Source organism: Chrysemys picta, chromosome 13 (assembly GCF_011386835.1).
Source record: "Chrysemys picta bellii isolate R12L10 chromosome 13, ASM1138683v2, whole genome shotgun sequence".
Lineage (NCBI taxonomy): Eukaryota > Metazoa > Chordata > Testudines > Emydidae > Chrysemys > Chrysemys picta.
In genome coordinates, this window is record NC_088803.1 from 40,490,140 (window position 1) to 40,507,032 (window position 16,893).

At 40.3% G+C, this 16,893-nt stretch overlaps 1 protein-coding gene across 3 annotated transcripts in view; it reads right to left on the minus strand.

The window, feature by feature from the left end:
* The window catches only part of ATP9A (ATPase phospholipid transporting 9A (putative)), a 91,407-nt gene that overhangs the window by 11,569 nt on the left and 62,945 nt on the right, over nt 1–16,893 (minus strand). For all 3 annotated transcript variants that reach the window (XM_005284173.4, XM_042858346.2, XM_065566009.1), the window contains exons 16-24: nt 12,216–12,308; nt 11,204–11,287; nt 10,207–10,377; nt 7,131–7,229; nt 5,589–5,678; nt 5,324–5,468; nt 3,457–3,521; nt 1,952–2,107; nt 435–499 (exon numbers count right to left, since the gene is read on the minus strand). In XM_005284173.4, coding sequence (XP_005284230.1) covers nt 435–499; nt 1,952–2,107; nt 3,457–3,521; nt 5,324–5,468; nt 5,589–5,678; nt 7,131–7,229; nt 10,207–10,377; nt 11,204–11,287; nt 12,216–12,308 — 968 coding nt within the window. The remainder of the gene's footprint in view (nt 1–434; nt 500–1,951; nt 2,108–3,456; nt 3,522–5,323; nt 5,469–5,588; nt 5,679–7,130; nt 7,230–10,206; nt 10,378–11,203; nt 11,288–12,215; nt 12,309–16,893) is intronic.

Here is a 16,893-nt window from a genome sequence, read left to right on the forward strand (position 1 = left end):
CAGAGCCTGTGCCTAGCTTCCTATGGGCAGGACTGCGGCCCAGAATCTCCACAGCACTACGTGCTGCAGCCTCACCCCTGCCACACCCCTGTGTCACAGCTCCCAAAGACATCACTAGAAGACAGCCTGCTCCTCAGTTCCTGAACCAGGGGAATTCTTCCTTGGCCAGATCCAGGGCTTTTAGAGCCCCTTTACACTACCCGGACTTTTACCAGAGCATACAGGGGCTGGAACAGGGAGGAGATTCTCTCTCCAATTTCTGAAGTGGCATTTGCATAGGCATCAATACAGAGCATTACTGAGTACTTACCAGTACACGTACTAAGGAGACTTGCATACCTCTGATAAACTTTCACATGTATCACTTTTCAGACAGGAATCTATTCACTTTGCACAGGGTTTTCACATTTTTTTCTGAACAGTTTTGCTCTTACCCAATAATGAGGAAACCCTGGTAGAGAGGAACTGATGCAAAGTAAAACACCGATGAGAAGACAGCCTAGCAAAGAAAAGAAAAGGACTGTCAGGCTTCAAAAGCTGCAGCGTAAGTTATATTTGATAAATCCTACTTTATCCAAACTGAAAAGTATTTGCAGTAGACTCAAAATTCTTGAGACGAAGACAGGAGACTGTAATATCCGTTCCTTTGACTCCTGCACAAAACTGGGATGAAGGAGAATGTTTAACAGCAAACTGTGGAGAACTGAACCCCTTTGGTAAACTTCTCTTTACATAATCCCACAAAAAGAGAGGTTGGAGTGTTTCATCGAAAGCCTGCTGTTTTCATCCAGATGTCCTAAAGGATGGGTGTTTAGATATGTGGAGTTAACCCTCTGGAGTTAGAAGGAACTTTTTCACAATGTAAAACGTATTAGCACTTAGTGATGGAGACAAAGGATAGAGGCAAACTCCAGCATGGACTTTTGATCTCAGAATGGAGATGGTACCTGCATTCTCAAAAGCAGGAATGATCCCACATTTTACTGAAAAAGGTTTGTTTAAAAGAGATGTATTTGTCAGCAATATTATGGCTTGAAAGAAAAACTTCCAAACAGTAACTTCTGCCAATATATGTCCAAGCACTCATAGCTAAAGACAGAATTCTGCTCATGAACTCATACATTTCTTTAAATTCTCTCAGTCTAACACAACCTATTGTTTTTAATCAACTGACAAATACGCATCAACCTTGCTTGCTTAATACTGAAGTTGTGCAAACATGACGAAAAATACCTGAAATTCTGTGAACAGAAAACACATTTTGTCATTGAGGACCCAATTCTTTTTCCCACTAAAGTCAATGGAAGTCAAGCCCTTTTGGCTCAGTCTAGCAAGATGCTGAGCACTTAATGTGGGTAATACATGCCTCAACTCCTAATGAAGTCAGCGCCTCCCTAAACTGCTCAGCACCCTACAGGACTGAACTTTTAGTAGGCCCTGATTCAGCAAGGTACCTAACTTTAGGCACATGAGATGTTCCATCAAGTTCAGTGGGGCTCCTCATGTGCTTGAAGTTATACACTCTTAAGTAACTTGCTGCAGAGAGGCTTTAGGAGCCATTTCATACTGAAGAAATACAATATTTTATAACATTTCCATGGAATGGCTGTTGTCACATTCACATATATGTGAAATCTCAAAGCTCACATGTTTTTGATGCAAACTGTTTTGTGCCCAAAAGAAATTTAAAATAGTATTTTTGGGGGAAAATTGCTGACTGTTCAAAAATGGAAACATCTTTACATGGAGGCGAGCCTCTTCTCATGCAAAAAAGTTACCTTCTTTTCAAGATCAAACCCACTAAAGTTCCAAAGAAAGCCAGGGGCTGTGCCAGATGTGAAATGAAAAGCTTGAGGTTTGAACTTTTCACATTCCTCCCCCCCAGTTTCACTCACACTCACAAACACACACACTAAAAGCCACGATGGAACAGTCCATTCACTCCATTTACCTGCATCGTGCTGATACACAAGCTTCTGTGGATCACAAACTGGCTGAGAGCTGCAGATCTTTTGTAGCTGTTCCTTCCATGCACCATCAGTAACCGGCCCAGATGTTTAAACTGAGTGATAGAGAAATCTGCTGCAAGGGATGCTTGTTTTCCTTCCTATGTAGGTCAATAAATCAAAGACCATGAGGTCACAAGATTACATAAGATTAAGAAACACCATTCATGTTAATACATGCCTAAACAGTATTGACAGTAAAAATACCAACTTTGTCCCCCCTCCATATCTATATATATATATATTTATTTTAACAGCACTGGATGAGGAAAAACCATTATCTTAGCATCTCTTTTTCCTCCCTCAGCCCCCAGCTGCCTCCCCGATTCCCTCTACCTCCTGCCCCCAACACTCAAGCAACAAATGAAAAGACCATTCAAGGACAATACCTATTCGGTTTCATGGTTCAAACCTAGAAGGAAGGTGTGTGAATTAGGGTTCACAGCATGCATGTTAGCATGGCACTAACATCACATACGTTACCAGGTGCTATATTGGGAACATACCCACTGTCAGTACCACAAGTACTCGAATGAAAATGTCTGGATGAGAAGTGTACTGCAGTGGCTATGAGAGATAATAGGATACTGCCGTTTACTGGGTCAGCAAATGAGTTATAACACAACTTTTTAGGCTCACAAGCTTGCTTTCAAACAGCTTTGATTTTATTTTTTGGCCCATTTCATGCACAGTCTTTATGCTGTTTGCAAATGCATTCCTCTCCTTCCAAGATATGTAGGAGTTCTGTACAATAAGTGGTGGGACTCCTGATCCAATGTCATCATTTTCCAAATTAATACAAAACAGTTCTAATGAATATATTATAGGACCAGCTACAACTCAGGTGTTTTCAGCATCTATGTATAGCGATGAAGCAAGAATGAAGTAGCCTGGTCTGACTATGTAGAATCCTCTAGTACAGGGTAGGCAACCTACGGCACGCATGCCAAAGACGGCATGCAAGCTGATTTTCAGTGGCACTCGCACTGCCTGGGTCCTGGCCACCGGTCCGGGGGGCTCTGCATTTTAAGCTAATTTTAAATGAAGCTTGGGGAGGTTTTTAAAATGTTTTTTACTTTACATACAACAATAGTTTAGTTATATATCATAGACTTCTAGAAAGAGACCTTCTAAAAATGTCTAGCATGCAAAAACCTTAAATTAGAGTGAATAAATGAAGACTCGGCACACCACTTCTGAAAGGTTGCCAACCCCTGCTCTAGTAAATATCAGCATGAGTTTTGCTAAATGATTGCCCAGTTTACCAAACTATTTTTCATCCTAGCCTGAAAAGGGCCAGTGTTTTTGGCCCGATATCTTTTCTTCTCAAGGCAACTGCTCTTTCTATGACGAGAATCAACAAGGATTCAATAAAAGGGACACTTGGAAACCAGCCTCTGCATTTATATGACAAGTTATATCAAATATGACGTGTGCTTCATAATCTCACCTTTCCTTCAACCCCAACACCGCAGTCAGCCTCCTGAATCATGCTGACATCATTCCCTCCATCACCTGCACGTTAGAGCACAGAGAAAGGGCAGGGAATACAGTAAGAGAGTCTCTTATTATAGCTACTGAATGTAGCTGAATTAATAAATTCATAAACTTTAAAGTCAGAAAGGACATTAGCCCATGGGGAATTAGAATAAAATCATTAGGGCTGACATGTTCAAAGCAAGCTAGGAGGAGTGGATGCCCTAAATTTTAAATAGGAATTGGGAGTTCAAATGTCTTGCACAATTTTTCATCGATTCGTAGGATCTTAAGGCCAGAATGGACCACTAGATCATTTAATCTGACCTCCTGTATAACACAGGCCATGAAATTTCATCCAGAATATTGAAGAAAAGTTAGCAGCTTGGCTCAGAATTAGAGCTTCAGAATGAGTGTTGTTCCAGCCGTGTTCGTCCCAGGATATGAGAGAGAGAACGGTCACTGAAGTAATCTCTTTTATTGGTCCAGAAAAAGATATTACCTCACACACCTTGTCTCTCTAGCTTCACAATGAACAATTTTTCCAGATGAAATGTGAACTCCTCTTTTTGCAAAACCCAACCTCAATATTTGTGAAGTTTTTCTGCCCTCCCCCGCACCAAATGAATATGCCCAGTTTCAGTTTATAGGTTATTCCACAAAACACTTCCATTTTATTTGTTATTTCTTGTTACCACTGATGTCACGAGGTGTCACAAAATATTTCCACTTCCACCATGAAATGAAAGAAGACTGCTTAGTTTGAAAATGGAAGAGTTGCCATGCCAGGTCACACTAGTCTTACATGATAATAAAGGAAATTTCTTCCTAACTTCGGCAGTTAGTGGCTGGTTTATGCCCTAAAGCATATGGGTTTATATTCTCTATATGACTGTACTTCAGCACAGCACTTTAAGTATATGCTTAGTTTTAAGCACATGAGCAGACCAACTGACTTCATAATACTTATGTACTTAAAGTGCTTGGTTTAATGGGAGGGCCTAATTTTTTTTAATTCATATCTAATGTAACTGGACAGTCTCATACATATTAACCTCTGATCCTTTCCTGAATCCTGTTTAGTTCTTGGCCCCAATAATATATTGTGTTAATGAGCTCCGCAAGTTAAATTATGCATTGTGTAAACAAATTATTTCAGATTTGGATAATATTTATATTTCTGAACATTTGCACATACAGACTTACATTTGCACGAATGTTCACAAATAAATTGGATAATGGGTTTGTGAATACAGTGATTTAAAATTTGTTATTTATTTAGCTGAATAGGTCACAAAAAACGTTCACTATTTGCTTTGTTCTGTTTATACGACCAGCAGTCTATGTAGTGCCTAAGAGAAATCCCAACGAGTAACAATTTTGTATTATTTTAAAAGCAAAAAAACAAAAAAATCCTACTTTAACTCATTTGAATATCTGCGTATCTGTTCCACTCATTATTTTTCAGCCATGTTTCTTAAGTGAAAAATTGTATATGTTTGACTTTAATTTCTAGTACATATAAAAAAAAGCAGAATTAAATAACAATAAAAATAATCTTTCAGGTTTCTTTATACAATAAAGAGCAAGAGGACAAAGGCCCTTGTGTTTTCTTTGCTGAGCACTTAAATTGGGAAAAGAAAATAGTGTACCGTATATTCTGAAAAAAATTAATACTAAAAATGATCCATTCACTTTTAACTAAAGGAAAGAAGACTTGTATGTTTTTCCCTCCTGTTTGAGAAGAGTTGAATCCGTTTCTCTTCAACGTGTCAAAAATTAATTAAAAGAAAAATGAATATAAAAATGAGACTGAGATGGATAGCTGATGCGTTCCTTACCTACAGCGCAGGTCAGTTTGCCAGTTCTTTCCTGGAGCAAGCGCACAATCTGGGCCTTCTGTGTGGGGGCACATCGGCAGCATATCACGGCTGGACACTGGCAAGCTAACTCCATAAACTCATACTCATAATATTTCAGACACACCTGGTTTACAGGAGAGGGAAGTTTCAAAGATGATTATACTGCATATATTTCCCTAAACCAAATCACACACATAATACCCTGGGGACTCCTATACAGCGGTCATAAGAATTCGAAGTTTACCTCTAGCGAGTCACCAGAAATCACAAGCGCACAGTCATGTTTCCGACGGAACGCATTCAGCTCCAAATGAGCTTCTCCACGGTTAGTCACCTGGAAATGAGCACAGCAGCTGAGCAAGTATGTGACTGGCGAGAACAAAATAAATTAATACAATCCTGAACACATACTCCCGGACACTGGCAAATCAATCAGGTTATCAGACATACTTCTGACTAAAAACAGAACCAAAAAACAGGGTGAAATTAAGGTCCACGTTCAGTGCCGGCTTTAGCAAGTGCGGGGCCCCATTCGTACTCACCCAGCGGCACTCCGGGTCTTCAGCAGCACTTCAGCAGCAGGTCCTTCACTCGCTCCAGGTCTTCGGTGGCACTCAAGGACCTGCCGCCGAAATGCCGCTGAAGACCCGGAGCGAGTGAAGGACCCGTCGCCGAAATGCCACTGAAGACCCAGAGCGCCGCCGGGTGAGTAAAAATTAAAAAGGCGCCCAGCGCAGGGCCCTCTTAGGTGCCAGCATGGGGCCCGATTCGGGGGAATCGGGCGAATTGGTCTAAAGCCGGCCATGTCCACATTTTCAAGTTTCATTTGTGTGTGTAAATTGGGGTTTACATCCCCATCCCATTGCCCTCTTTGTGTGTGCAAACCTCAACTCTCATGCCCTTGTCAGGGAGTGGGGTTTGAATATGCACAAGAATTTTGAAGATTTGGGCCCAAAACTGTATTTGAAAGAACAGAAATTCACCAATCATCTTATGAAATATGCATCATATCATTTTTGCTGAGCCTTTGGAAAACAAACCCTAGGTTTCTTATTAGTGTCTGCAGAAATTAGCAGCATAGTTACACAAGGGCCTTTGCTCACAGGGGCTGAAATAAACGGTCCAAGGTGTGTGCTGGTTTTAGGGTTACATGACTGCTGCAGTGGTCATGTGGTGAGGCAACAGTCTGGGGACTGACTAAGGGATGCCATTAACTCTGGGTATTTTTGGAACCATGAGGAGAAATTACATAGTTATTACACTGTCCTCCTGGAACCTCAAAAACTGTACATCTCAAGTATCATCAGTGACCTGCCCAATTTCACTATTATCTCTGCTCACGGGATTGAAGTTATCTATTGGCATAGTGCCCACTCAAGACCCTCCATGATGCCAAACCACCATAGCAGAACAGCTATGTGGGGAAGGGAGGAAGACACTTTACTTTTGTATGCTGCAGGGGTGGGCTCCATGCTAGCTCCAAACAGATCAGCACAGAGGGTCAATCCAGCACTACTGAAGTCAATGGGAGCTTTTCAGTAGGTGCAGGATCAGACTCAAGGGGAGAACCGGGGTAGGTCTGTATTCTGCTTACGGTAACTCATTGGCCAGGAACCACCCTGCCATTATTTCAGGCCACAGGCTGGAGGAAGCACCATGGAAGTAATGCACTATAGCTTGCTTGCAGATTGGGGTATTCTATCCCTTCTGATCCCCAACTTAGTTTCTTGAACAAGTCCAGAGAAGGGTGAATTTCACCCACAAGGAATAAGTGTACCTTACTCACCAATCTGAATATATGAATGTCCTGGGTTCTGGTTACCAAATGAGCATTCTTCGCTGTACAAGTAGCTGTTTCTAGCTTATCCCCTGTCAGCATCCACACCTGAAATTAAAAATATTTTTATATCCCCAAATTAACACAAAACCTAACAAACACTATGTTTGCAGGGAACTTCTAGGAACTCTGGGCCTTTATGCATACATGTAAATAGACCATATTTACAACAGAAAACGTGTGGTGTTCAACAAATTCCTCTATAACAGAATCCCATTTAAAAAGGGCAGGGAATTTCCCTACTCACAGAGGAATTAAGGGGTTTGAAAAATGCTGCAGCATCCAGTGGGTTATGAAATCTGCACATTTTTCCACCTGCCATTTCAAGACTTCACTGATAAAACACAAAACATAAATGGAAGAGGCAGACCCTTTGAATGTATCCCCATCCTCCGCAAGTTTTATCTTTAGCCCCAGCTGCAAATAGATCCTGCATGGCCCTGCCTGAAATATAGATGATGCAACTGCAGTTAGTTCACCACCCGCGTGTATGGAACAAACTAAACATAAGAATGGCCATACAGGGTCATTCCTATGGCCCCCCACTATCCTGTCTTCCAACAATGACCAGTGCCAGCTGCTTCAGAGGGAATGAACAGAATAGGGCAATTTATTCAGTGATTCATCCTCTGCTGTCCAGTCCCAACTTCTGGCAGGCAGAGGTTTAGGGACCCCCCCAGCATGAGGTTGCGTCCCTGACTCTCTTGACTAATAGCCATTGATAGACCTATCCTCCATGAACTTATCCAGTTCTTTTTTGAACCCATCACAACATCCACTGGCAATGGGTTTCATAGACTGACCATGAGTTGTGTGAAGAAGTGCTTCCTTACATTTGTTTGAAACTTGCTGCCTATTAATTTCATTGTGTGACCCATGGTTCTTGTGTAGTGTGAAGGAGTAAATAACACTTCCCTGTCTCTGCACCGTGACTTTATATGTCTCTATCATTCCCCCCCTTAGTTGTCTCTTTTCTAGGCTTAACAGAGCCAGTCTTTTTAATCTCTCCTTGTATGGAAGCTGTTCCATTGCCCTAATTAAATGAAAATGAAGACAGCGTATATGAAAACAATTCAGTCATTAAACAAGGACACTAGAAAGCAGTGTGACCAGCAGTTCTGACCAATATTTGTTATAATCTGGAAGGGAATTTCTTCAACTGTATAAATATTTGGGGTTTTGGCTATTCTTTACCTGGTCCTTTTAATTCCCTCCAGGCCTTCCCCTGTTGGAGCAGATCAAATAAGGATCCACTTGTTTGTTTCATTCACTAAAAGGAGTTTAATAAGCTAAAACCCAGGTAGGACACGTATTGTAATTAACAAGATAGTATAATAAAGAAATAAAGAAAACAGATAGCTCCAGAATGAATTACAAAACTGCCTTCAGTCTTGACTCTCCACTGACATGCAGAATCCCAAAGAACATGAGCCGCAGAACATCTACTGTAAATTGTAACACTATGTATGCAGTTACTAACAGGGCTATCCATTCAGCATCAAGGCAGTGACTTTAGCCAAGTTAAAAACAAAAACAAACATTTTTGGACCAAACTGTCAAGATTTAACTAATAAAAGGCAAAATATTGCTATGGAAACTACGGGAACTATATTCTGTTTGTTTGACCTACTCACTGATATGCAAAATTACGTTAATATTAGAGATAGCATCAAAGCTAAAACTGTTTATTGAGAACCTCTTCAACCCCCTCCCCCCCCCCCCCAAATAAAAACACTTTGGGAGTTCAGGTAAACTGGGTACTGTATCTGAAACAGCCTGGTTTGATTCTGCAATACAACGCGAGGTTTTGTCTATTTTCTGTTTGAAATAGGCAACCAGAATGGTAACCTTTTTCCAACTCTTCACCCGCAACTCTGAGTGCTAGTTCCAGACCACCCCTGATTTTGTAAGCCTAGAACCTGACTGACAAGATTTTGGGGAAAGGCAGAGTCAAACCGTAATCATTCCTGGCTTTGACCATCTATGTATGGCTAATTCTGTAGGTGCAGAACTTATGGAAATATATAAAGCCAGAAGGCATAAAAAAAAAATCCTTGTGCATTATTGTTTTTGGTTCAGACTCCCTCTGGTGGCTATATATCACGGCATAAACATTCATATGCGTGTGCTTCAACCTCAGTGCTCAAAAACTTGCACATTATAATTTGGGTGCCAGAAGAGAAAGGAAATCAAGCCGAGCTAACTTTAACTGTGAGTTTCATGCAGCCACTTACAAGACTAGCTTGGCTGACTCTTTATACTTATCTTACATAGATACCATTCTGTCTGCATATGTGGTTTCTTCGTATATTAAAAAGTTTTGGGCGAGGGTGACACATTTTAAGGTGCTCAGCTAGTACTCAACACCTACAGTGCTTTATATAGTCAAAGCGCTGTACAAAAATATTAGCTATTAGATGATAACATGATATAATCATTGAATCAGAGCACATGGGGTCATCATTTGCATGTCCTGTTGCACTTCCATTAACCAACAGAGCAGAGCAACATTAGATAATAAGGTTGTTTCTGGACTGAACAATATATATATATATATATTGGGGGAGGGATAGCTCAGTGGTTGAGAGTTCAATCCTTGAGGGGGCCATTTAGGGATCTGGGGCAAAATCAGTACTTGGTCCTGCTAGTGAAGGCAGGGGGCTAGACTCGATGACCTTTCAAGGTCCCTTCCAGTTCTAGGAGATGGGATATCTCCATTAATTAATTATTATTATTATATATAAAGAGAGAGAGAGAGAGAATAGAGTTTCTTTGTTGCTAGTGTCTTATTCTACAGCCAGTGGAAAAAGAATTTTACACCAACAAGATTTCACTTATCGCTGCTGCTCACCTATTGCAATAGTCACACTCAATGGAGATCAGAATTTTATGGGGGTTTATTATCAGACAAACTCATTCACTCCAAATGTTACATTCCAGAGACTCTCCCGCCAACTCTCTGGCCATTATCATCAATTGCACTGTCAGACTGAGGTTCTGCATTCCATTTCTAGGTTAGCCAAACCTTAATGCCAGCATTTCTCAGGGTCTCCAGAGTGGGTCTGACATCCATCTGCAGCTGATCCTCCACTCCAGTCAGACACAGCAGCTCCATCTCCATTTCCAGGCTCTCAATCACAGTGGCTACCTTCAGTGAGCGATCGTGCACACTCAGCTTCGCCTGAACATAGCGTGCCTGAGAATAGCACAAGACAAAAACCCAGTCACTGTAATTCAAACTAAGAGTGTTTGTGTGTCTGTGGAATACAGGATTAAACAACACGACACAACTCAGGCCTCTCAAGGCCATAGGCTAAGTCCACCTCAAGGGTGTCCTCTGTAATGACTGGTTAACGTTAACCCTACAGTGCAAAGACAAATGAGACTAAACAAGTCTTTCCTAGGAGATCCTATAATTCTGTACACTTATTATGCAAATCTGCCAGTTAGATGCACAGTTACCTGATCTGTGCTCACAAATAATTCTTCTGTATACACAAAATTTGCAAGTGCTATTTCAGAGATGGATCTTGAAATTTGGCTCATGTAGACCAGATTGCGGTAAATAGACAAATCAATCTGCCAGAGTTCCATACACAAGCAACTGAAGCCCCCATTTCCCTGAAAGTACACAGGATTCCTTTGACTCTCTCTTGTTTTGCAAATGTCAGGATACAAAATTGAAGATTCAAAATGTCAACACAAACTTTTTCAGTAAATTTAAACATGGCTAAGCAGCACTGAATGTTGGCAGAAGTAAAATGGTAACAACAGAAGTCTACGGGGCAGGATTCCTGGGCTGCAACTCCTGTGGAATCAATCTCTAGAATGGGAACTTGTGGAAATGGCAGAAGCAATGGCTAGGGAGTAGCACTGCTTACACACCACTCCGTAGACACCTCCAGCTGATTAAAAGAGCAGCATGATGGTGATTATGACATAAAGAGTGGAGAGATGAAAGCAGATGCTATAATCAGAACTCTGTGGGCATCACTTACATGATTATAAAAATACAAACTTACTTCAAAGTCTTGATACTGCTCCTCAGTCAGGGACTTCTTCGCTACAACAAGAACCCTCAGGCCTTCCCTAGCCATGTTACCACACTGGAAAGAAGTGTCATATTGTAAACGATCACCTGCATCGCAACTTAACTGATTCAGAGATTGTAACAATAGATATGATGCTAACAAAATAATTGTTCCAGTCAAACAACCCAGCTGAATACATAGCATCAGATAAACAGCATGATAAATTAACCAGGGAAGAGGAGAGCTCAAAATCTATTTGTAGGCTGTACCACTGATCGGGAACGATGCTCCTCTCACAGCAGTGTCAAACTGGCATAAGTAACTCCACTGGCTTCAGTTCCTCCACTGATCTCAGTTCCTTTGAATATATACCAAAGTAAGAAGGGATGCAAGCCCATGGTTTCAATAAGCACTGTATCTTTTGTTCACAAACCATTTAAAGAAATACTACAATATTCCTATGTACTCAGATAGAAAAGGAACCATTTATATCTGCTATTGTGGAGACTGTTCACCATTGCCAGCAATACGATGGAATGCGTTTAAGCAGGGAGGTTCAGAAAGACTTAAAATCAAAATGCAATTATTGGTTTTCCAGCAGTTTAAAATAAAGCCAAGTGCAGAATCAGGCTCAGTTACCCAAGATAAATCTTGTGAGAAAGAGGAATTACCAGACAAAGAACAAGAAACCTGGACCAGTGACAACCCTAAGCTTGGACAACGTCCATTTTGTTTACCAGAGTTATGCTGGACTAAATAGATTGAATTCGCCACCTGGCTTCCCTTTAAAATTGACTAATACTGTGTCTGTATCTCTGGCTACAAGTTAAACCAACCAAAATGCCAAACCAAACAATCTTTTTCCTGCATACATTTTAACAGCTACCTCAGCCTGCTCCACCAAAGTAATGTCGGAGGCTTAGTCATGTGTTGCCATGGAACAAGCAGCACCTGCCTGAAGAAGTAAATATTCTACATCTAAGAAAGTGAGACTACTTTGTACCTCTTCCTCTAGCCAGTCATTGTACTGCACGATGCCAGCCATGACAACGTCGGCTCCCTTCATGTAGAAAGTGATTTCTCCCGTTGACTCATCCTGAGAGAGAAAGAAAATGGTGAAAGATTATGGGTTCAATTATCTACAGCAGGCAGCAAGATACTTCATGCAAAGATTATCAACTTCTTGGTCAATAACAGGTGATACTGGCTGGGTTGTATTCACACTATTCTATATGGAAAATAGTCATCCCCTTCCTAACTCTAATCATTAATGGTCTAGCGTAACCATGACACTGGTGCATTTTGTTTTCATCCTTGAAATCAACTTTGATGTTTACACTTAACAGGGGGAAATTAAGTAACAAATAAATTATTTTACTCTATTAAATTCCAATCTTAACGGCTCCCTGTATTATAATTATGCTGTATATATAAGTACAATTAAAACTCAGGCCTGCCACAGAGGGATTAGGCTACAGGCTTCCTCACCTGATGTGACTAATTTGTAGATTGTAAACAATGCATATTTACACTGTTACAAATTCATAATCCTTTCTGAGCAGGCAAATGTCCAAGGAGGTCACAGTTATTAGTATGGTGGGCTAATGGAAACACTGGCAAACTCTGCAAAGGAGGTCAAACAATGTGCAAGGAGAACTTGCATCGTAAACCAAGATAGCATCTGCGGATGGAGGGGGGAAAAAATATGTACAGAACAAAAAGATGAAGCTTTGGAGAGAAACACCAGTGAATGAAGAAAACCAAAATACTTTCCAAAGAAGACAGGGAATAGGAAAAAAATGCAATGTTTGCAATGTACTCACTCCAATTTACATTAGATGATGCAAAATTACCTTGTCTTCTAACCACTACAGAAGCCAGTTAAATGGTGATATGGCTGACACTATATAAAAATAAAAAACCCTGCCTCAAGGATGCACTAGGAGACCCAGAAGAAATGGGGAACTAGGGGTTTTGTTTTTTAATCTTTCCCCCTCCCCATTTCTCATCTGACAATTCACTAGGGCAGAAAAGACATTTTACTGATGGGGTTAGTGAGGATGGGCCTCGCGGAATAGGGACTGGACTGAGAAATGGGCAAGGGCCTGGCATGCTGGTGTTGGGGAGGGTGCTTTCCACACACAGGGCGCAGCATGGAAGAAAAAGAATTAAAATGGGAGTGGAAGGAGGAAATAGATTCCTTTGCTGAGGAAACTTCATGGGAGCTGTGGACACTCAGTATCTCTTATTACCAAGACACTTTTTTATTCAGGTCCCTACACTGGGAGTAAGGTGCTTAGCTTTAGCTGCTTGTGTTTGAACACTGTTGCTCAAGTATTTTTGAGACCTTTACCAGGAACATGTGGTGGTTCTTACAGGTGCATTACAAACTATTTCTGATTGATGGTGTTGACTGCCTGTGTGTCAATATGCACAGTTCGTACATCTCAGAGTTCAAGTTTTAGAGGTCACCAAGAAAACCCAGAACACGCTTAGTTTTAAAAAATTAAGCTTTCTGGCATTAGCAAAAGATTTATGTATTAAATTATTTGATTAAAGAAAAAAAGTGTTTAACGACATCTCTGTAGGAAACTGAATAAAGACTCCACTTCCTGTGCTATAGAATTGGCTTAAGATAGTTTATAAATTTTGTCCAATATAAATATTGTATCAACTATCTCCTTGCATTAGTCATTTCCTCTTGCAGAGTTCAACAGGAGGTTAGCACGTTCTCATATTATGGTAAAATCACACTATAAATCTACAGAGAGATTTGCCAGTTGTATTGTTTTAGAGCTACATCTTTTTCCATCGTGGTCTGATTCTGGCCATGGTTCAAAGGCCTCTTTCAGTTCCAGATATGACAATAGTGCTATCTTTGTTGCAAAACAAACATCATCATTCCACATGTGTGTGTGTGGGGGGGGGGAAAAAACACAGAGTGGAAAATTTTGTGATCAACAAACAAATATCTTTTTAATGCAATCCTTTTCTTAACATGAAGATAAGCAAGTAAACAATGCTGTAAAGAGGGTTGCTGCTTTGTTATAACAAGACTATTTAGAACTGGAATAATAAACCACCAGACAATGACAGTTGATCATGTGTAACAAGCAAATATTGCCAAACTGTCTTAAATGAGGCAACATCTGCTACTTGTGAACATACGTTGCCACCTTAGTCCTCATCTGCTAAAGAAGTTTAAAAGTTATCATAGTGATAATACAAAGAGACCCTTTACAAGAGACAGCAGGCAGGACCACAAGGGGAAGCAGGCATCTCTGAGAAGAAGTTCAACCACACATTTTTTTGGCTACGTGTAAGAATCCTTGGATGAAATTCTATGGCCTGTATTATACAGGAGGTCAGACTAGATGGTCATACTGGTCCCTTCTGGTGCTAAAATCTGTGTGCGTCTATAAGAACAAGTAGGACAGGACGAAATTAGCTGTATATCTTATTCAGATATTTTTTTGAAGTCTGTCAGAAGTTTACAGCTTCAAGGAAGAGATTTTTAGAATTGTTTTTCCAACTGTGAATTTATTTTATATACTTAGCTACTCAATAAGCTATTCCCCCACCCAAGACTCTTACCAACAGTTAAGACACTATTTTTAGAATTAATATTGATGAAATAACTGGTTCAACTGCACCCAATATATTTGGTGGCTTGTAGGTAAAAAATAATATTTGGTGCCTCCACTGGTATAAATATATAAAATTTTTCTTGACAACTAGTAATTGTTAAGCAAAAAAAGTTTTTTCATAAAAAGGAACAAAAGCTTTGTTTGAAGACAGGAGTTCAGAGCATGCAGAAACACAGTATGTGGTGATACCCATCTAGTTAGCACCCGCTAATTAAAATCTGCTTCAGTTCAAAACAGAAGACAGAGCTCATTTGGTTGTTCAGCCACACAACATTGAAGGAACAGGGTTCACAAGCCCATCGGACAGGGGCCAAGGCTTCCATCCTGACACCACAACAGCATAATATACGTAGACACTCAAGATTTGAGGCCTGACGATGTTCCCAAATGCAGTGAACGAGAATTTCGCCATGGTCTTCAGAGGGATCATACCTAATATGCACTGTATATTAGAAATATTTTTAATTAGAGAGGGAGAGTTGTGGCTTATAGTTACCTTAAAAACTAGGATGGAATTCAGAATCCTGGCCTGGGAGGTCCAATGCCACTCTAAGTGATAGTCAGATTGTCAGAGAGGAAGGAAAAAAAGGAAGCTCACTAAAGCTCTCCTTTTCAGTGAAGATAAAGAAAAAGTTCAGAATGTTTCAGGGACACCCATCTCTTTGCGGGGATGGTAAGTGAAAATCTTGATGAAATTCAGGTCAGTGACTGTTAACCACTTGCTGTTACTGCAATGGAACAAAACTAGTAAAAAATTGGGGAGAGGGAGGAGATTTTGTTGAAAATTTTCCACAAGTTTTGTCAAATTTCTTTGTTTCTATCTAGGTCTCATATAGACCATTTGGATGGTGCCAACCCACCTGTTTAGTCTATACTGTTTTCCACTACAGAAATAATCCAGCTGATGAAAAGGAACACAGCACTCGCTATGTTTCTATGAGCATTTGGTGACTGCATTGTCCCAACTAGGTCTAATATCAGACACTTGTTGGAACAAAGTTATGAACTGTATCCTCGAGGATATCCAGTTGTTTTCTAGATTCCTGTATTTATCATGTACTTCTGATTACCTCACTTGCACTCTGACCAGTAGTCCATTCCCCTTAGGACTTATTCTATTGTTCCAAAACATGGAGCAATTCCAAATACAGGGTTTTGTTTTTTTAAAGCTAGCCTGCCAATAAAATTCTCTTGTTTCCCCTCACTCCTAGCCCCCAAAAGGTGCCACGGCCCAGGCCCCAGAATGGGAAGCACTCTGTCCTGAACCAATGGCAGATTCAAGGTCTGAAATGCCACCAATGAGATGGGACATGATATTAATATATTGATGGTGCTGTATAAATCTTTTATCAACACTGCCTAGCTCCTTACTCACAGCTTAGCTTATTGACACTGTCATATGTTCACATTATATCTTAATCTGTATGTCAACAAAAATTAGGGAATCAGATGCATGCTAAGCTTCTCCAATGAATTACTTAGCTTTTTGTTGTATACCATCCCCACCATCGTTCAACTTCACATTATCTGTTTAGACTAATTTCTTCTTGCCCCTGCATGTCTGCAAAAGCATCTCACTCTTGTGGTGCTATAAAAAACTATAAAGCATGAGACAATGGAATAAACTTAATTAATGTGACTGTATAGCAAAATCTCATATGGAAGACGCTAACCTAAAATACTCGCCTACAAATACAAGTAAGATTTGTCTTACCATTCTAACCTGTAATACTAGAGAGGTACAAGGCCCTTCCTAGGCCATGTCTTTGCTGCTAAAAAGATACACTTTTAATTACAGGATAACTAAGTTCACATGAACTATCTTAGGGTAAAAACACAGTGAAGACAATGCATGTTAGTTTTACCACAATGTAAACTAGATGAGGTCAGCACTATACTACTGCTTGGGGCATGGGTTTGGGGTTTTTTTTTTTTTTTTTTAAACCTTCAGATAGCTCACATGTACCCAGCGGTAAAAAAAAACTAAAAACAAATACACCTAACATGCATGAGCTATCTGGAGGTAAAACTGAA